At 44.5% G+C, this 19,389-nt stretch overlaps 2 protein-coding genes across 7 annotated transcripts in view; both read left to right on the top strand.

Moving 5' to 3' along the window:
- Window positions 1-7,903, top strand: part of FNDC3A (fibronectin type III domain containing 3A) — a 148,038-nt gene extending 140,135 nt beyond the window's left edge. For 5 of the 6 annotated variants that reach the window (XM_045475856.1, XM_045475848.1, XM_045475833.1 and 2 more), the window contains one exon: window positions 5,367-7,903. In XM_045475856.1, coding sequence (XP_045331812.1) covers window positions 5,367-5,681 — 315 coding nt within the window. In that variant the 3' untranslated portion in view covers window positions 5,682-7,903. The remainder of the gene's footprint in view (window positions 1-5,366) is intronic. The other variant, XM_045475875.1, reaches the window with a different exon arrangement.
- Window positions 7,904-14,223: 6,320 nt separating this feature from the next.
- On the top strand, window positions 14,224-19,214 carry MLNR (motilin receptor). Its single transcript, XM_045475819.1, has 2 exons — window positions 14,224-15,238; window positions 15,972-19,214. Exons 1-2 carry the CDS (start codon window positions 14,344-14,346, stop codon window positions 16,358-16,360), a joined length of 1,284 nt encoding a protein of 427 aa, XP_045331775.1. The 5' UTR covers window positions 14,224-14,343; the 3' UTR covers window positions 16,361-19,214.
- Window positions 19,215-19,389: the final 175 nt, after the last annotated feature.

The raw sequence follows: 19,389 nt of genomic DNA, 5'->3' as shown, positions 1-19,389 counted from the left end.
TTTCCTTAGAACATCATCATATATATGCTTATCTGAATCTCTTAAATGTTGATTGGCAAGTTATACTCCAAAAGTTTGAAGGGTTTTTTTAAGAATTCAGGTTCATTCATGGAATTTAATATTTTACATACAATTTATTTGATAATCAATACGTATGAATTAAATACTATGTTTAAAGAATTATGGGGGGTGGTTATGGTATTAATAGGTTACTGTTTTGATTTTAAGAAAGTTGTTTAGAATATAACAAGCAAGCAAAAATTTTATAGTCATGACATTTTACATAGCCAAACAAATAAAAGGTCATGATAAAGATAAAACCTATTTTACAAAAAGGAATGATTTATTCCACCTGGACTTCTGGAATATTTTCTAAAAGGAGTGCCATTTAAGTAAGAGGAGGCATGGCGGCACTGGTGAGCTTAGAAGGAACCATGAACTTAAGTGTGACTTGAGTAAGACTCAAGAATGGAGTATGTGGCTAAAGAGGCCAGGTCCTGGTGGGTCTTATTCCACAGCAGTAGGAACAGCTGATGTTTTTAAGAAGGGATTATTATTTATAAGTTGCGGGTTGAGTTTCTAAACGAGCCTATAAGAAATCTGTTTAACCTATAATATTGCTGGGATTGGGAGTCTAGAAGCAAATTCGCCTGGCAGCAAGTACTTATGACGCTGGGCTAAACTTAAAAGTTTGGGACAAAGAAGGGAAGAATAGAAACACATTGATTTTGTTGTATTCTTCCCTTTCTTCATCCCTCTTTGATCAGCTTTAAGAAAACCCTTTGCTGCCTTCTTGCTACTCGGTGCCCCTTTCTGTAGGACCTCACCTAAAACTGCCCCATTCTCTACAATACACTCTCCCTCTGACTCGTGCCTCCATGTCTGACACACATCATAACTCCCATATACACAGGGTAGCTGACCTTAGTGGCATTAGGAGAAAGACTATTTGCTTGGGAAGATTCATACCAAAGGCAAGTATCTACAGGTTCTGTAATCCCCTCAGAGGCGTATACATTTTTAAAAGCAAGTAAGTGCTCTTTTACCAAAATGACATTTTGAGTAGTATAACAGATGAAGTAAAAATACTGGGGGACAATAGAGTCACTTTCACAACAGATCAACCAACCTGGGAGTCTGTACCTAAGACACTTTTGTGTCACAGCTCATTATGTTGCAAGTACCAGGAAAACCAACTCAGACTGGTGCAATCAAGTGTAAATCCTCTGAGGGAGATGCCTGAAGGTAAGCAGGCTTCAGGATTGTGTGATTCAGAAGCTCAATGAAGTTGTCAGGGGCATGGTTTTTCTCATAGTCTTCAGTGGCTGCCCGTAGCCATAAGGAACTTACTGTCCCTCATTCACATTCAGGGAAAAGAAAGCACTTAGATTGCAAAGCCATTCCTGAATGAATGACTGTTTCAGGGTTTAAGCCAACCAGAGGCCTCCTCTGGAGTTAATGAGGCCAGCTTCTCCCAATACATGGATTGGATAAGGGAGAGTTTGATACCCCATCAAAAATGTTGGTAGTGTTGGGAGAATGGATGCTGTGACAGTGGCCTGTTGGATTCTGTACAACTTCTTTTATTCTTTAATTTCTGAACTTACATTCCCAAAAACTGCTCCTCAGAGTGGCATACAGACCTCATGAACCTGACTGTCATAAGAGCTGGGACCATGATTGTTTTCCTTTTTTGTTGTTGTTTGTTTGTTTGTTTAAGTTCTAAGTGGTACTTATGCACAATAAACTTAACTGCTCTGGAATCTCCAAGTTCACTTATAACTCCCTCAGCAATAAGAGAGGGGAAGGATACAGACAAGAGCTATGTGGCTGTCTACATTCATTAGTTTTAAGGGGTTTTTACTGTTCTCTTTATGTATTGATCACTCCGAAATAAGTATCTGCAATAGTATATTCACAGATTACAGAGGGTGACATGACAATATGTAACAAATTACATGGCAACATATGCCTTACTATGTGTCATAAGGAATAATTACTTTTAAATGTAATCAAATGCATAATAACCTTAAGGAAAGGTTTAAACAAGTCTGTACTCGGCCTAAAAACAATGTATTGTTAAAATCATTGTCTAATACCAACTGCTATAAATAATATATACTGTGCATATTACTCAGGATAAAATCAGATTGTGGATGTGTAACATCCACAGAAAGTTGAAATAGTTAAACAGATTGTTCCTTTATAATGATAACTTCAGAAGTGGTTATCTTTGATAGTAAAAGTGTTCACTCATCCTTAAAAGATAACAAAGGACTGGGGTACCTGGGTGGCTTAGTTGGTTGAGCGTCCGACTTTGGCCCAGGTCATGATCTCACAGCTTGTGAGTTCGAGCCGCGCGTCAGGCTCTGTACTAACCGCTCAGAGCATGGAGCCTGCTTCAGATTCTGTGTCTCCCTCTCTCTCTGCCCCTCCCCTGCTATGCTCTGTCTCTCCTGTCTCAAAAATAAACATTAAAAAAATAACAAAGGACTATTTTATATTTTTGTATGAGTACTTGGTGAATTCATCTAGCCAACCAAATAGGCTTTTAGAATGTAGATATGGAGAGAAACTGGTTTCATTTTTATTGGCCTCTGTTCTACAATTGTTATCTTCTTCATGCTGTGACATATTCACAAAGCTAAAATAAGGACAAATACCAATTTATGAAAATCTAAACTTCTTTAAAAATTTTCCTGTAAAATTCTGTTGCAATTGGCATACTGTTTCAAAGTTGTTAGCCAGCTAAACATGCACAAACATCATAAGCTTAAATTTAGTATGCATTTCTCGATTAAAATGCAAAGTGAAAACCATAATCTCTTACCTGCCATTTTAACTGTAAATCTGCATTAGTATTTGCCATACTTATCCTATAAAATGGATAGTTTATTGATAGCAAATATAAAGAACTCTTTTTTTGTTTTATTTTAACTATATGAAATTATAAGTCATCTGTGAGTAACAGCTACAGGCCAAAAATTACGAATTTTTGAGTTTTACTTGCCCTTTTCTGTTTACTAAAGATCACAACAATCTTGCCTTGTCAGTAGGAACTGGGGGACTGGAAATGGTGTTTTTCATCGTAATTTTTATTTCTCAGTCTCAGACCTAACTAACCCTCCTTATCTCAAGCTTCAGTCTTGTTTTGAATAGCTTCACTTAGATATATGAACATTTTTATAAATTAGCTTTAGCAAGTTTATCTGTTTTCTTCAGTCCTGTATCTGCAGTCACCTATAAGATGGCTCTTTGTTTAGATATCCTTCTAACATCTGAAACACAAAATTGAAAACTCGACCTCATTATCTTCCCTCCCAATCTCTCCTCTCCAAACTCTTCACTTCATCATTGTCAAAAATACTAACATAGTTTTGGTCCCCAAGCTTTTTTGAACCCTTGAAAGAATTTTTTTTTTGCCTGCCAACTTATTCAAATAAAAATCATTTCTAAAAGTGATCCATAAAAACTATACTAAAACCTCATATCCCTGTGTTTTCATACAAGAGCCCCTATCCTGCCCAGCTCCTTCGATCCCTCATTCAGCTTTATGATTAAGAGTCCTCAAACACTGTTTAAATATCACATAGATAGATAGACAGATAGATAAATGCCACAGTTTCCAACTAGTGTTCTGAACATATCCCTCCTGTTTGTCAAATCTCTTCACCTATCACCCTCATACCATTTGTTGAATTTTTTCCTGTAACTATATTACCATGCCCATTTGGAGACAAATGGAAAGTAAAGAAAATTTTAAAGACAAATAAATGCCACCCATTATATACATATGACAAATACATATTTTTTATTTTTACTATTTTGGGCTCATCGTATGTGTACTTTTTGACACTGCTTTCTAATACTGTCTTCTGATTTACTGACGTTCCTCCTTTTACCACGGTCCAGACATGAACATTACTACATTTACACCCCTTGTATTGCTCATCTGCATCCTCAAAACTAATGTATATTTATCATTTTCTTTGCTTCATCATCTAAGTCTTACTTCCTTCAGTAAAAGCTCCTTTATATATTCGCAGCATCCACTGATACATTTTGACGTATACATGGTCAATAATTCACTAATCTAGCGTCCTTTACCTATTACGTGCTGGATTCCGAAGACACAAAATGAGACAAAGCTCTTACCTTGCTCCTTCGGAAGCAAATCAATACGTAAAAATTAGATTTACAACATAGATACAAATGAGGCAGCTAAAATTGCTTGAAAGAATGCTACCTCAGGTTTGGGTTGATCCAACTTACAGCCCACCAACTAGCTGGAAAAACTCAGTTGGGCAGCCACTAATGAGCCTTGGTTTTCTCATTGATAGAATGAGGGAAGGAACTCATTAATAGAAATGATAGCTTCCATATAGTTCTTTTTTTTTTTTAATGCTCATTTATTTTTGAGAGAGACAGAATGCAAGCAGGGGAGGGACCGAAAGAATGCCTGACACAGGGCTCCAACTCACGAGCTGTGAGATCCTATTCTGACCTGAGCTGAGCTGAAGTCAGATGCTTAACCAACTGAGCCACCCAGGGACCCCGATAGTTTCCATATATTGAACATGTGCTATGTGCTGGGCGCTGTGCTAAGTGCTTTCACAAATACTTGTTTCATTCTTATAATTACCATACAAGATAATATTATGCTTACTGTACTAAGGTAACTGGTCTAAGATCACATAGAGTGTGAAGTAGCAAAACAGTGCTTGGACCCAGGGGTGATCAGTTCCAGTAGATAACACTCTGAATCATTAGCACACTCTTGAAAATCCATGGCATTCTATTCTTGTTCTTTCCTTTCAAAGGGATGGTCAGAGGAGTTGAGTTTTAACATCCAATTCTGTGTTTGTAAGTGATTTCTTAAAGTTGATGAAATAATTTGCCATAGACACCTATAGAAAGTTCCCCTTATTCATTCATTCATCATTTCAGCAAATGTTTGAAATTGACAGAAACCACTTTTGCAAAGATCTAATGAAGGAGCATGGTTTCTCCTTTCATGGAATGGTTTCACAAAAGTTTGACTTCTTACAGTTGAAGAAACTAGGGAAATGCCTGTGGGCTGAATTAGCTTGTTCTGTAGCTACTTTGGAGGCAAATCTCTCCTTAACTGGTCTGTAAGTTCTGTGAGGATGGATGTCACATCCTCACTTTTCCAGTTTCTCTTGCCCTTAAACGGTGGATAAGCTCTTTAATGTAAAGTTAGGTATTTTTTAAATGTCATTAAAAAGTTTAAAGGAGTGGCATTTCACTAGCTTTCATGTCAGAAATACTTCTAAAACTAGCCAGTTGTAAAATAGGTTTTCTGCCTAGCCTTCACACATAATCCTTCTTTACCATCTTATTAACAGATTTACAAAGGTCCCGACTCTTCATTCCGGTATTCAAGCCTTCAGCTGAACTGTGAATATCGTTTCCGTGTGTGTGCCATTCGCCAGTGCCAAGACCCTGTGGGGCATCAGGACCTAGTAGGTCCCTACAGCACAACAGTGCTCTTCACCTCTCAGAGGACTGACCCACCAGCCAGCACCGACAGAGACACTGTGGAGAGCACGAGGACCCGGCGGGCGCTGAGTGATGAGCAATGTGCCGCAGTCATCCTCGTGCTGTTTGCTTTCTTTTCCATTTTGATTGCCTTTATCATTCAGTACTTTGTAATCAAGTGAAAATATAACTTTATTTTTTAATACTGTATTACATTTTATTTTGTCATGTACTAAAATTATTTCTGTATTGCTTTTACAAAAACAGTGGCATTTAGCACTGGCATTGAGACTATAATACATCATTTTTTGCCATTTTCAATGCTTATATCATTAGGTAGAGGCTGGCACCTTATTAGAATGCAAGCCACAGAAATAACAATTTTTGGTTGGGACTTTTTTCTTTCCTTTTTTTTCTTTTTTCTTTTTTTTTTTTTTTTTTTTACATGCCTTCTTGTAAAACATATTTTCTAAGAGGCAACAATATATAATTGGTATATTGACCAGTCAGCATGAGTGTAACAGTGACAACCTGATCTGTTTGTTTTAAAGATATTACCTAGTGAAAAATTCAAAATGATGAAAATTTACACTAACATGCTATAAAAAAAAAATGTTAAAGTCTGATGCTGTGAAAGCAATCTAGTGCTATATTTCTACCTCCTCATTTGTCTTAATTATTTGGTAAGTGGGATTATGATGAATAACTGGAGGGGCTTAGCAGACAAAAACTGGATGAAAGAATATGCATGAAAAAAAGAAACTTCTTGTTTGATAAATGTGGAGTTCTTCATTACAAGTATATATTCATGAATTCACAGATAAGTCACTTAAAGAAAGCACAGACAGTTTACTTGGCCTAAAAATATTTTAATGTTTACTTAAAAAGCACCTCTTCAAGTCTTGAGAACATGGAAGAGAACAGAGGGCTTATAGATACTTTTTAAAAAGTAATCATACTCAACTCTGAAATTTCAAACCTACTTAATTTGGTTTTTGTGAGCCTTTGAACTATATGTGTGTGTATAAGGACATACGCACGTACATATACGGCATATATATAAACTATACATACCAAGTGTAAAAATACACACACACACACACACACACACACACACACACACACTCCATCTATCTGGTACAGGCTAATTTTGAAGAACTCCCATAAGTTTTGCTGCTTCTCCCATAACTACTGCCATCACCATCAGAATTCATAATCAAACCTAACCTTTTTGTTTGGGGCACCAAATCTGAAGACAAAATTAATTTGCACCAGTAAACTTCAAGCTGCTTTCTTTCTTGAAAAACTAATGTTTAATGTAATGTCTGTCTGGATACTGTTCCAAATTGTTGATTGCATGTGGTTAATGTTGCATTAGAGCACTTTGCAATTGCATAATTCATTAATGTTTTGTGAGCTTGCATTTGTGAGTTATTGGATGATCAGAATGAATTTTGTCAAGTATCACGTTGTACATCTTGCATAGATGTCAATGACTGCCAGTAATAATAGTTTGTAATGAAACTATCTAAAATTCTTGTTTTATCACATCTGTTATCTGTAAAACACTTGTAACTAGCCTTTTTAATTTATTATTTGAATTTTAGGATAGTGAATCACTAATTTTTAGTTGCTGAGGGTAGCATTTTAGTGATTACTAAGCACTTCTGTCAGTCTTTGAAAACAGGACCTATGTTTTGTGCTTTGAAGATCTCTGAAGAATTTCTCTTATATTAGAAATGGGCATGTATTGTAATTGTTTTATGTCAAATGATCTGTGCTGTAGAAAAAACATTAACCTTTGTTCAAAAAAGAAATGGATAAACTTGGCCTTTCCAAGTGTTAAGAATGATCTGTCACTATAATATACTGTATGTTTACATTTTATTTAAATTTAATCTCATGTATAGGCTAACTTTCCCCCAAAACAACAGTGATTGCGATTATTTTCTAGAAACTTCTTAAAAGTGCCACATTTGGCAGTACAAATGAGTTTGAGTGTAATAGCCCAGAGATTTCTATATAGTTGAATGTCTAAAATGGTAAAATATGCCACTGTGGCAGTTACAGTGGCTTATGTTTTTCATAGTAACTCAAATGAACTCCTATTTTTGATAGTAAATGTCATTTAATAGTGTACTTGCCATTTGAGCCTCGCTGCAAAATCAGTGCAGAGGAGAAAACAATTTTTAATGTAATCTTGATTTTACCTCATATACTGTACATTCCAAAAACTCTAAACTTTTTAAAGATTATAGATACACTACCAAACATATCACCTTAAAATTGTATAAGGTTGAACTTCATACAAATGAAAAAATATAATCTCATAAAAATACATAACTATGTAGCAAAAGTGTCTTTAAAATCCATGGAAAATAAAAGTTGTATCATTCTTTTTTGAGATATGTTTATTGTATTCATAAACACTCATTACTTGCCGCTGCTTTCAGAGAAAGAAATGTTAAGATCTCCCTTCTTGCAATGGTCTTACAACAGGTTTTTTGTTTTGTTTTGTTTTGTTTTGTTTTTAGCAGTATTCAACTCTTCAGCATGAGAAAAACCCCATATTCAAGAAGGTAACATCCATTAGATTAAAGAATACAATTAGAAGCTTTATCCTAGTGACTTGATTTTGTGCAAATCTCTAGATATCTTGCTTCCTTTACATATATAAGTAAAGATGGCTCTGAGGTAAAGTTCTCATTGGAAAGGAAATCTCTGACCTTTCCATGCCTTTCCTGCATTCTTTGTCTATTTCCTAGTACCTTCTTTCTCCCACCTCCAGGGACCTAGCACCTTCCTCATACTGGCACTGTTATCTGCCCCCAGGTCTTCCTCCACCAGGGAGTTCAACATGCCCACCTACAATACCATGCCAGAAAACTCAACTCATGCCTGAGAATTCTTGCACGTGCCTGAAAATTCTGTGTACCCTCTTACTTATCCCCTGTTAAAATTTCCATCCACAAATATCAAATGGGGATGAACCTTTTTTTTAAGCTTTTATTTAAATTTCAGGGTTGCCTGGGTGGCTCAGTCGATTGAGATCTGACTTTGGCTCAGGTCATGATCTCATGGTTCATGGGTTCGAGCCCCACATCGGGCTCTGTGCTGACAGCTCAGAGCCTGGAGCCTGCTTTGGATTCTGCGTCTCCCTCTCTCTTTGCCCCTCCCCCACTCGCACTCTGTCTCCAGTATTTTTTAAAAAATTAATTTCAGTTAGTTAACATGCAGTGTAATACTAGTTTCAGGTAGACAACACAGGGATTCAACACTTCCGTACATCACCTGGTGCTCACATGTGCACTCCTTAATCCCTATCATCTGTCTAACTCCGGTAACCATCAGTTTGTTCTCTAGTTGAGAGTCTGTCTTGGTTTGCCTCCTTTTTTTTTCTCATCTTTGCAGGTACCACAAGTTTGAAATGTTAGGCTGGGGAAGAGCGATTTTGAATATAGGGACATCACTTCACAAAGGCAACTAAGTATGAATCCAGCCTTGAGAAGACTGATACCGATTAACTGTTGCATGTCTTTTTTTTTTTTTCCTGTGGTTTGGAAAAGGAATTTTATACATCATGTTCGAACTCCAAGGGTCACATGATGGTCCTCACCATGAACATTCTCTGTAGGAAGATCTCCTGTGTGTGGTGGCTTAATCAGACAGATTACAGAAGAAATGATTCTCCAAAACCTAAAACCAGCCATTCTGTAACCTAACCATCTACCATCAGTATAGGTGATGAGAATGCCTCATATTTTTAAGAGCTTTTCAAATATTCTGTTTTCATGTACACTTTTTAAGATGATGTACATACCCTCAAGAGTATCCCTTTACTCATGGATCATTCTCTCCCTGACACTCTTAAAGGAGAGAAAAATACAATTAAGTTAAAAAGCAAAGTGCAGAATAACGCAAGCACTCCAGTCAGGGGTCCCACTCTTCAAGTCTCCTGCGTCCAGGCACCAGACAGGTGACTGAATGAGACTTCAGGAGATGCCAGCCCCTAGCTGTCAAGCCACTCCCAGCTTTTGGATCTTTGCAGCTGAGGTCTCAGACATCATGGAACAAAGACAAGCCATCCCTGAATTCCTGACCCACAGAATTAGCACGATAAAATGGCTGTCTAAAGCCACTGAGTGGTCAGAAATTTTGTTATGTGGTAATAGTTACCGGACCACATAGTTTGAATGCCAAAACAAAATCCTTGGCCAAATATTGGTTCTCCTCCTTCAGGGCACGCCCCCACCCCCACCCCCATACTGCTGAGGTTGGAAGAGGCCAGGTGACTTCTGGCCAATGAAACAGAAGCAGAAAAGACATTCACCTCTGTATTCATCAGGGTTCAGTCAGGAGAACAGATGCTGCACTAGGTATTTAATAAGGATCATTTAACATTGGGCATCCGTGTAACAAGTGTTAGAGGACTGTAAAAGCAAAAAGGTGACACAGAGGTAATAACTGCTGGGAAAAGCTGCCACTCTTTAGGCTGGAGGCAAAGGGAAGATGTTGAGGGTATCAGAACCTACGAGGTTAGAGAAGGAGCCCCCAGGAAGTGGGAGCCAGACCTCTGAGGAGGAGCAGCTGCCTGACTGCTGCTGGCGGGGCTTCTGCTTGTGTCCAAAGGAGCTGGAGACTGAAGCCAGTGCTGCTGGCAGGACACAGAGCCATTGTGCGATGACACTGAAAGAAACTGGAACAGGAAGGAGCAAGTGTCTTCTTCCCCTGCCCTCCGGCCCCTCTGCTGACAAGCCTAACAGGGAGCAGGCAGGCCAAGGAGATGAATAGTTTACGGGACCCCGGGAGGGTGGATTTGGAGCCCGGACACTGCAGCTTATAGCTGGCACAGTCACTTTCAGGCAGAAGCATTTCATTTTCTCTCTTCCCCTGCCTTAGAGACGATGGGAGCATCATATGGAGAGGCCATATGACTGAAGCAGCCTAGAACAGTGAGCCACCAAATAGAAGTAACACCTCTAGACTGTCCCCCACACTCGAGACAGGCTCTTGGAGAGCAAGAAACAAATGTGTGAGATGTCAGGGCACTGGTCTTTGGAGGCTGTTAATTCAGGCAGCATAACGTGTCCTGCACTGACCACGCACCCCACCTGCCCCTTTATAGTGGGCCCACCCCCAGCCACCTGCGCTGGCGCAAGAGGCTGTAGCAGGGGGACAGGTCTCCCGTGAGGCAACAGTCTGCTTGCTCACTATGCCTCAACCCAATGTGTCGGGGTCTCAGGGAGCTAACAAGAGTTCTGAGGGCATCAGAGACAACACACACATCCCACTGAAGGGCTAGGGAAACCTGACCTAGAAATAGCAACATTTTGCCCTGGAAAGGCAAATGGATTAGGCTTTCAACAGAAAGCGATGGAAGGAGAACTAAGAGCAGGGGCACAGGTGTGGCGTCAGAAAGCATGCGATTTGACCAAAGAAAGAAGAAGATAGGGGCTCATCTGGATCCAAGGGAATCCCCTTTCATTATTACTGTGATTAATAATAACTAATGGTTATAGAGAGATTGCGACATGCCAGACACTGGGCTAAGGCTTTATATTTTCTTGCTGGAACAACTCAATGAAGTGGTCCCAGTACTGGCACCCCTATTTACAGATGAGGAGTCGGAGGCTCAGAGATATTAAGTAACTTGCCCCGGTTCACCCTCTAGGTGGTGGTCTCTACCCTCCGAGTGGTGAGCTCTGACCCTAGTTTGCACACCCTCCATCTCTCAGCAAGGTTCCCTGAGGAAAGCCCTCACACTGCCCCCTGCACAGAATATCTTCCCCAAAGATAGACTTCCTTCTATCTCTATTCCATTCCCTGGAAACAGAGTAAGAACATTCATATTCCTAATTCCTAAGACAGAAAGTTATGCCTATTCAGCCCCCCAAGAGGTAAAAACAGCCAGCGATAACAACTCCGTCCCCCTAGAAGATGAATATAGGGATGAGGGTGCCCAGAAATGTTTCCTTGTTACTTTAGGTGAGTATTCCTTATTGTAGGACATGGCCTCTGTGGGGCATTCTGACTGGGCCCAACTGAACCGTGAAGGGCAGCTGGTGTTTTGAAAAAACTGGAAGAAGGGAAGGCAGGAGAAGAGTACTCAGAGGTAGTGCTTGTAGATCTTCCCAGATGTTGCAATTCAAAGCAGTTGCATCATAAACAATGTTTATCGTTTCCCCTTAACATGTTGAGGTCTTTGCTATTATGTGGGCCAGAGACAGAGACACGTGGCTTATGTGTCACCACCTCCTTAGCTTTGAGGGTAGTACGACACTTCAAGTAGGGGCTGCTTAGCTCTCTAAGTCCGGATGTGGCATCATTGAGACAGCTAGGTGTGCTCCTGTGGCTGATGGATGCAGAAGATGCCACCAACCACAGCATGGCAGACAGAGCACGGCAAGGGGAGTCTAACTGGGCCCAGAGGGAGCTGCTGCATCATGGGAGCCAGAATGGTCATTCTTGACCAGGGACTGTCGACTGGGGCTGAGAAAGGGGTACTGGAATCTCCAGGAGGGTTTTCCCCAAGTCCTAGTCCTTCTTCCTAGTCACCCTTCACAGGGACTTGCTCCCTCTCCACCACCGCCCTTGATAATCACCACCATGGTGAGCCTGTTTCTCTTGAAAAACAAGGACCAAGAGAAAATGGCTACAGCAACAGTCACAGCATGATAGGAATGTGTGCAGCCCACAAAGTCACACTTTCATGTGCCCCGCCATGTCCCTGCTGTGTCAAGAGAAATGAGGATGGCCAAGGAAACATGAAGAGCCCCGTCAGGGGTGGTGAATTTCAAGTGAAACAACTCAACGGCTCTTTGGGGGTGGGCATGGAGTAGGCAGAGGATTCGATTTAACCAGGACTGTGGTTGCGTTCTTGTCACGGAGACGTGCACGACAACAGGGAAGAGAGCACAGGAGTTGAGGGTGTAAGCCTGGGAGTGATTAGGATTGCTCGTGGAGTCTAAATTGGGTCAAGGAGGGAAGTGAGGACTTGAGGCAAGTGGGGGACAAGGAAAGGGTAGGAGGGGCAACCTACTGGAGGTCCCCGTGTGGCTGGAGGATTGCAAGAGTTGAGGTATGGGAGAAAGGGAGAAAGCTAGAAAGCTAGAAAGCCAGGGGTGGAGTTCAGAAAGCGGATGACTGACACTGAGATGGAGGAGGTCCTGGTGATGCTCGGGTGTGAGGGTTGTCCACAGGAGCCACTGCCTGGAATGCACTAGAAGACCAGCTCATCCATAGTAGGGAGTGACAGACGCATTGCAAGACTCCTGTGTGTGGTGTGATTTTTATCAGGAGGAGTGCTTGAGAGTGAGGGTCAGGCACCAAAATCTTCAAGAATGAGGGTGAGCGATGGGGGAGGGGGCTGGAAAAGGCAGAGTCACAGAAAGTTAGATATAGAGACAGGTGTGAGGGCGGCTGGGAACAGCAGTGATGCACAAGGTGACAGGTTCCCCTCCTCTAAGCCAGCAGGGGAAACGTGTCCCTAGGGCAAAGCCAAGTTCCAGTTGAAGTGAAGTTCCAAGTTCCAGAAAGGAGAAGTAAACCTTGGGAGAAGAAATTGAAGATTTAAAACCACAGAAGGATGGGTGGGAAAACTGCTAGCCATGTATCCATCCACACAGAGATGCAGAACTCAGCAGAAAAGGTCCAGAGCAATCTATGATGCTTTGGGGACTAAAGGGTTCCAAAGACCCTAGGGGGTGGAGCTGGACAGGGGTAGAGCTGATTTGGTGGCACATCAGGCCCGCAGGCTCTGGAATCAGGCTGACCACAGTCCAAATCCCCATCCTGCCTCTTGCTACCTGTGTGATCTCAGTGAGTCCCACTTTGCTCAGGGATAAAATGAGCTCCCACAGACATGAGGGTTAAATAGAAAGCAAGGGGCCAAACACATCCTAAACACTCAATGTGCATCAGCTATTGTCATTAATACCACCACGCACCGACTTGTGCATCAGCTGTAGTCTCTTCCACAGAATTTTAATTCTTCCTAGTGTTGGCAAATACTCTGCTTTTTGGTTTATAAAATATTTTGTACATAGGAACAACACAACGCATTTGAGCATTCAAATATACATGTAATACTTAACCCTTGTTCCTTGAAACCAGGAGACATGGTCACGCCCACCGATTTCAGGGTTTTAAGGGATGGATGAAGTGATCTGGTCAACTCCCTCCATCCCTACTCGAACACTTACAGAATAGGAGACCAGGGCTGAGCGAGGCTGGGACTGGCCCAAGATCATTCGGTTGCAGACGCACAACTAGAACCCAGGAGGGACTCTAGATTCTGTTCTAAACTCCTCTCCTGTTACTTAGTATTGAGGCAGCCTTTCCTAACCGCCTGAACACAGCCACCAGCCGAGGGCCCTAAGAAGGTCCCCCTCTGTACTCGAGTGACCAAAGCGCCCGCGTTCCGCTGGAGTCAGTAACCCACCTCACCGGGGTTCCGCAACCGCTTCCCCGGATGGGACAGGACTCGTGCTCCGTGGCCGCCTCCCGTGTTCCAGTCGGTGGGGTGGGAAGCTCCCTGGCACGCGTCGGGCAGAGAGGGCGCGGGCTGGGGGCGGGAGTGGGGCGGGCGGTCGCCGGGGGCGGAGACTGCGCGCCGCCCGCTAGGGAGGGCCTCAAAGCGGACCCTGCAAAGTCGCGGCCCCGCGCGCGAGGCCGCAGAGCTCGGGCAGCGCGGGCAGGGGCGGGTGAGCCGCTGCGTGTGGGCTGCCCGAGGAAGCGCCTCGCTAGCGGGGCCCTGCGGCGAGCCCCCGGGGCAGCCGGAGGTGCGGCGGCGCAGAAGGGCGCCGAGCGCGTCCGTGCGCCCTGCCGGCGCGGCGCGGCGCGTCCATGGGCAGCCCCTGGAACAGCAGCGCCGGCGCGGACGGCGCGGACGGCGCGCTGCTGCCGTGCGACGAGCGCCTCTGCTCGCCCTTCCCCCTGGAGGCGCTGGTGCCTGTGACCGCCGTGTGCCTGGGCCTGTTCGCCGTCGGGGTGAGCGGCAACGTGGTGACGGTGCTGCTGATCGGGCGCTACCGGGACATGCGGACCACCACCAACCTGTACCTGGGCAGCATGGCCGTATCCGACCTGCTCATCCTGCTCGGGCTCCCCTTCGACCTGTACCGCCTCTGGCGCTCGCGGCCCTGGGTGTTCGGGCAGCTGCTCTGCCGCCTCTCGCTCTACCTGGGCGAGGGCTGCACCTACGCCACGCTGCTGCACATGACGGCGCTCAGCGTCGAGCGCTACCTCGCCATCTGCCGCCCGCTCCGTGCCCGCGTCCTCGTCACCCGGCGCCGCGTCCGCGCCCTCATCGCCGCGCTCTGGGCGGTGGCGCTGCTCTCCGCCGGGCCCTTCTTCTTCCTGGTGGGCGTCGAGCAGGACCCCGGCCTCGACGCGGTCCCGGACCTAAACGGCAGCGCCCCGCTCACGCCCTCGCCCCGCACCTCGCCGCCACCGTCGCACCCCAGGTCCTCGCGAGCGCCACCGCTGTCCCCCCCGTCGGGGCTCGAGGCCGCGGCGGCCGCGGCTCTGTTCAGCCGCGAGTGCCGGCCCAGCCCGGCTCAGCTAGGCGCGCTTCGCGTTATGCTTTGGGTCACCACCGCCTACTTCTTCCTGCCCTTTCTGTGCCTCAGCGTCCTCTACGGGCTCATCGGCCGGGAGCTGTGGAGGAGCCGGGGGCCGCTACGAGGCCCGTCCGCTTCCGGGCGCGAGAAGGGCCACCGGCAGACGGTCCGCGTCCTGCGTAAGTGGCGCCACGTCTGTTCCAAACACACCAACCCACGGTCCGGGCTGCGTCCCCTTCCCCTGGTCTCCCAGCTCCTCTTGTAGTTACAATTCCTTGTGTCATTCCCGTCTCCAGAGAAAACCGTCTCCAGTCCTCCAAGAGCTCTGGGTAACCCCAGGATGCCCCCGAGGGTGGGATGCCTGGGTCAGCTAAGCCGAAATGATTTTCCAAAGCCGCTGGATTAGTGAGCTGCGCTGATCAGGATGGATAAACCAACTGCCGGCCTCTGTTAGATGCCGCAGATGTGAATTATTCACAGTACCCTTGAGAAGACGAGGCAGATCACATTAAGCTAAATTTTTTTTAACTTAACGTTCAGTTATCCTGAAGGCTAAAGTGAACCATACCCATATCAAAAAACCAAAGATTGTGCAGACCTGTTGCAGAATTCTTTCCAAAGGAGTACAGAGAACATGTCTCTGAAGTAGGTTTGTGGAAGGAAGCCTGCCAGAACAGCTTGTTAGTAGAAATTTCTCCTTCTGGTTTATGTCCAGCCTTGATAACACATATATGCAGTTTTAAAGCAAATATCGATGCTGTCTGCAGCCTGGTAGTTTTTCCGGGGTAGGGATTTGGCTAGGTACAAGTTGTATCTAATTGCTGTTACTTATTACTTGAGATGGAATCTTGGGGACCCTCATTTGTTTTCGGATGCTTTAGCTAATTCTGGTGCCCGTGTCTTGTTTTGCAGTGGTGGTGGTTCTGGCATTTATAGTGTGCTGGTTGCCTTTCCACGTTGGCAGGATCATTTACATAAATACGGAAGATTCCCGGATGATGAACTTTTCTCAGTACTTTAACATTGTTGCTTTGCAACTTTTCTATCTGAGTGCATCCATCAACCCGATCCTTTACAACCTCATTTCAAAGAAGTACAGAGCAGCGGCCTGGAAACTGCTGCTGGCTACACAGTCCAGACAGAGAAGTTTCTGCCGAAGCAGGGACACCGAGGGGGACATGGGAGGAGACGCTGCTGGCTACACAGAGACCAGCGCCAATGTACAGACGTCGTCAACCAGTACCGCCAAGCAAGTCGCCTTGTCCCACAATGCTGAGACTTCAGGGAAGACAGGTCTGTAGGGAAATCAGGACTGAAGGGGGCAGGGGGTGGGGGGCGGTACTGATGCCCTCAGGAAGAGTTGGGAAGAGTGGTCAACATTCTGCAAATTGGTCAACATGTCAACATCATGTCAACAACATGTCAGCATGATGTTCGTTTTTAAAACCAAGGTATGCAATTGAACCGCCTTCCATTTTCCCCCCTCAAGGATGTTCATTTCAGACTCACGAAATCCCACATCACAAAATGTGCTCTGGGAGGTTTTCTAAGTCTTCATTCTCCTAGACTTTGGAAATAGGATTGCTCATTTTCTGGGTAATAAGAGAGATGCTGCCATGAAAATTGTCACCTCTGAGATCAGGGGTGTATTTTGTTTTTATGTTTTGGATATACATGTAATGGTGCCTATACAAGGAACCCAGGATAATAAGAGTTTTTATTCAAGAAATTACTTAATGTCTATATAAGGTAGCAAAATTGTTTAGAAGTAAGTGAAAGGAATTCTGGGTAAAAGCCAATGTGCAGCCGCCTCACTCCTGGCTCAGAACAAATCATAGAGTTTAGGAACAACACTGTCTTTCAGAACTGCTGTTCATATGCACTGTGGTGCAACCCACTTGTCCCCAACACTGCCCATGGGGCTTGCCGGGCGCCATTGCCGTGAGGTAACAAACCTGGGCACGGAAGCCTGAGAGCAGGAAGCTGCAGCAGGACTTGGCTTCTTGACAGAGTGACTACTAATGACATTTATGAAGATCTGATTTGCCTCAGCTTGGTGGGATAAGAGTTGTCATCATTCCTGTTTTACTGGTGATGGAACTGAATCTTACATTTCCCAGACAGGAACTGGTGGGTCTGAGTCCGAACTCCAATCTTTAAGATTCTTACCCACTCCCACCCTGAGAAACTGCTCTTAGTGAAAAAACACAAGGGTCCACGGATGCCGTCAAGGGTGAAGGAGAATGTCTTGGGCATTCTGACCAACAGCTCTGTAACTGTTTTGTGTTTTAGTTTAAAACACAGAACTGTCTTCAGAGGGCTGCGGTTGCCGCCTCACCCAGCTCCAGGGGGCCTCGTTCACACCACAGTCTATATGAATGGCGCCCCCTGGAGGTGGGCAGGGCGCAGAGTGCTGAGTTGTAAACTACAAACGGTAAAGGGGAAAACCAGAGAGACTGCTCAACCTGCTGACAAAGTTCTGTCACGTTTCCATGTAATTAACTAAACACAGGGGTGCCTTCAAGTCCCCATAAAGGATCCTAACACCCTGGCCCTGCCCTCAATTGGTACAGCAGAGAAGTGTCTCTTCTACACTGTTTCTCTGAGCTAGCGGCAGAAGCACATAGTGGCCACTGGGGGCAGCAGGCCCTAAACTGTATTCTGCAGTTTTTGGTGATTATTTGCAAAAAGGACCCTGTGGTCAAATATGGTGGGAAAGCACCGCATAGCTGCCCCCTCCTTGAGAGTCACCACAGCACATATCACACCAGAAGCCCCAGATTGTTGTTTCACCCAGCATTTCCTGGACTTACCACAGAGCCAACTCCCCATCCCCCCTCCTCAGGAACTCTTATGAAATCTGGTGGCCTGAGCCACACTGTTGAGACAGCAGGGCTCTCACAGTGGAGGTGCCAGCCTTATGCCACTGCCTCTGCTTGGGAACACTAAGTAGGGATGTGCCGGAGCTCCTGCCACAGTCTTTCCGCACATGTGAGTGTCTCTTTGGGGCAGTCAGACCAGGCCTCTTCCCTATGGAAGATCATGGTTAAGAACCTTACTGATATTTTAAGTGTAAAACGTTACAGATATGGAAGCAAAGGCCTCTCCTTTGAGCTTTTTTTGTCAGATTAGAGAGATGAGGGATTTACATCACACTTTCCTGTGACCCAAGTGTGTTCCCAGGCATGGGAGCGAGGAGGATCCCCCTTCTTTTGTCGCGTGGACCCTGGGATGGAATGTCTGAGGCCCATCTCTCCTGCAGACCACTGTTTGCTTGTTTTTGAAATGCTGGTCTCACCCATCACTAGACTGTGAAATCACTGGACTGTGTCACTTTCTTTTCTTTACTTTTTTTTTTTTTTTTTTTTTTTTTTTTTTTTTTTTTTTGTAGGAAGTAGTGGGGCAAGAAGAGAATAGAGGAATCAGGCCATCACTTGTAGTAAGGGTAATTATCATCTTGTGAAACTTGTTTCAATCATATAGTGGCTGGTGTCATTCCTGGTTCAGAAAATAAAATGTGTTTTTACTGTGGGTTGTGGTAAAAAAATATGAAAAGTTGTTCTAAGATCTAAAATTGTTCTCTATCCCAGCAAAGAGTGTCCTTGTGTATTGACAATTGACTGTAACAAGAGAGGGGAGTCCTAGAAAGACCCAGGGTGGCTGGGTCAGGGATCATTGCAGAGTGTGGTTTTCACTCCTGGACCCTCCCTGGAGGCTGTTCCCCAGGGCCACTCCCCACACCCTACACGTGCTGGTGTCCCAGCCAGGTTCTCTCGAACCCTCTCTGCTGTCTGCAAGCCGCAGTGCTTTTGTTAGGTGAGGCATCAGCCTTGGGGAAGGGTTTGTGTTTCATTCATTCACTCAGGAAATATTTACTAAGATGCTAAGTGTATATGACAGCCTGGACTTAGCGTATGACAGAACACACTAGAAAGAGAAATCCATGTAATGATGGCGTCCAAATCAATCACCTTTTTAATGGCATTTTTTGTTTGAAATGTGTACATGTGTCATCAAGACTAACCCAGGTTTAGTTCACAGGGTAACAAAATCCCTTACATCAGATGGGCCTGCAGAGTATCACATTAGTGTTACCCACAGAGACATTCCTCCCTTTTTTAAAAAAGTTTTTAAAGTGTATTCATTTATTTTGAGAGAGAGAGAGAGAGAGAGAGAGCGAGCAAATCCCAAGCAGGCTCCATACTGTTGGCCCAGAGCCTGATGCAGGGCCTGAACCCACAAACCATGAACCACCCAGCTGCCCCATTCCTTCCTTTTCTGTATGAGACATTTCCACTTCTGAAGAAATGTTCAAAGAAGCTATTGCACA

Source organism: Leopardus geoffroyi, chromosome A1 (assembly GCF_018350155.1).
Source record: "Leopardus geoffroyi isolate Oge1 chromosome A1, O.geoffroyi_Oge1_pat1.0, whole genome shotgun sequence".
Lineage (NCBI taxonomy): Eukaryota > Metazoa > Chordata > Mammalia > Carnivora > Felidae > Leopardus > Leopardus geoffroyi.
Note: the sequence above shows the minus strand (reverse complement) of the source record. Positions and strands in the feature narration are given on the sequence as shown.

Coding starts and splice junctions, on each gene's coding strand:
- MLNR (XM_045475819.1), top strand. CDS start 14,344: ATGGGCAGCCCCTGGAACAGCAGCGCCGGCGCGGACGGCGCGGACGGC. Junction 15,239..15,971: donor GCAGACGGTCCGCGTCCTGC/GTAAGTGGCGCC, acceptor CTTGTTTTGCAG/TGGTGGTGGTTCTGGCATTT.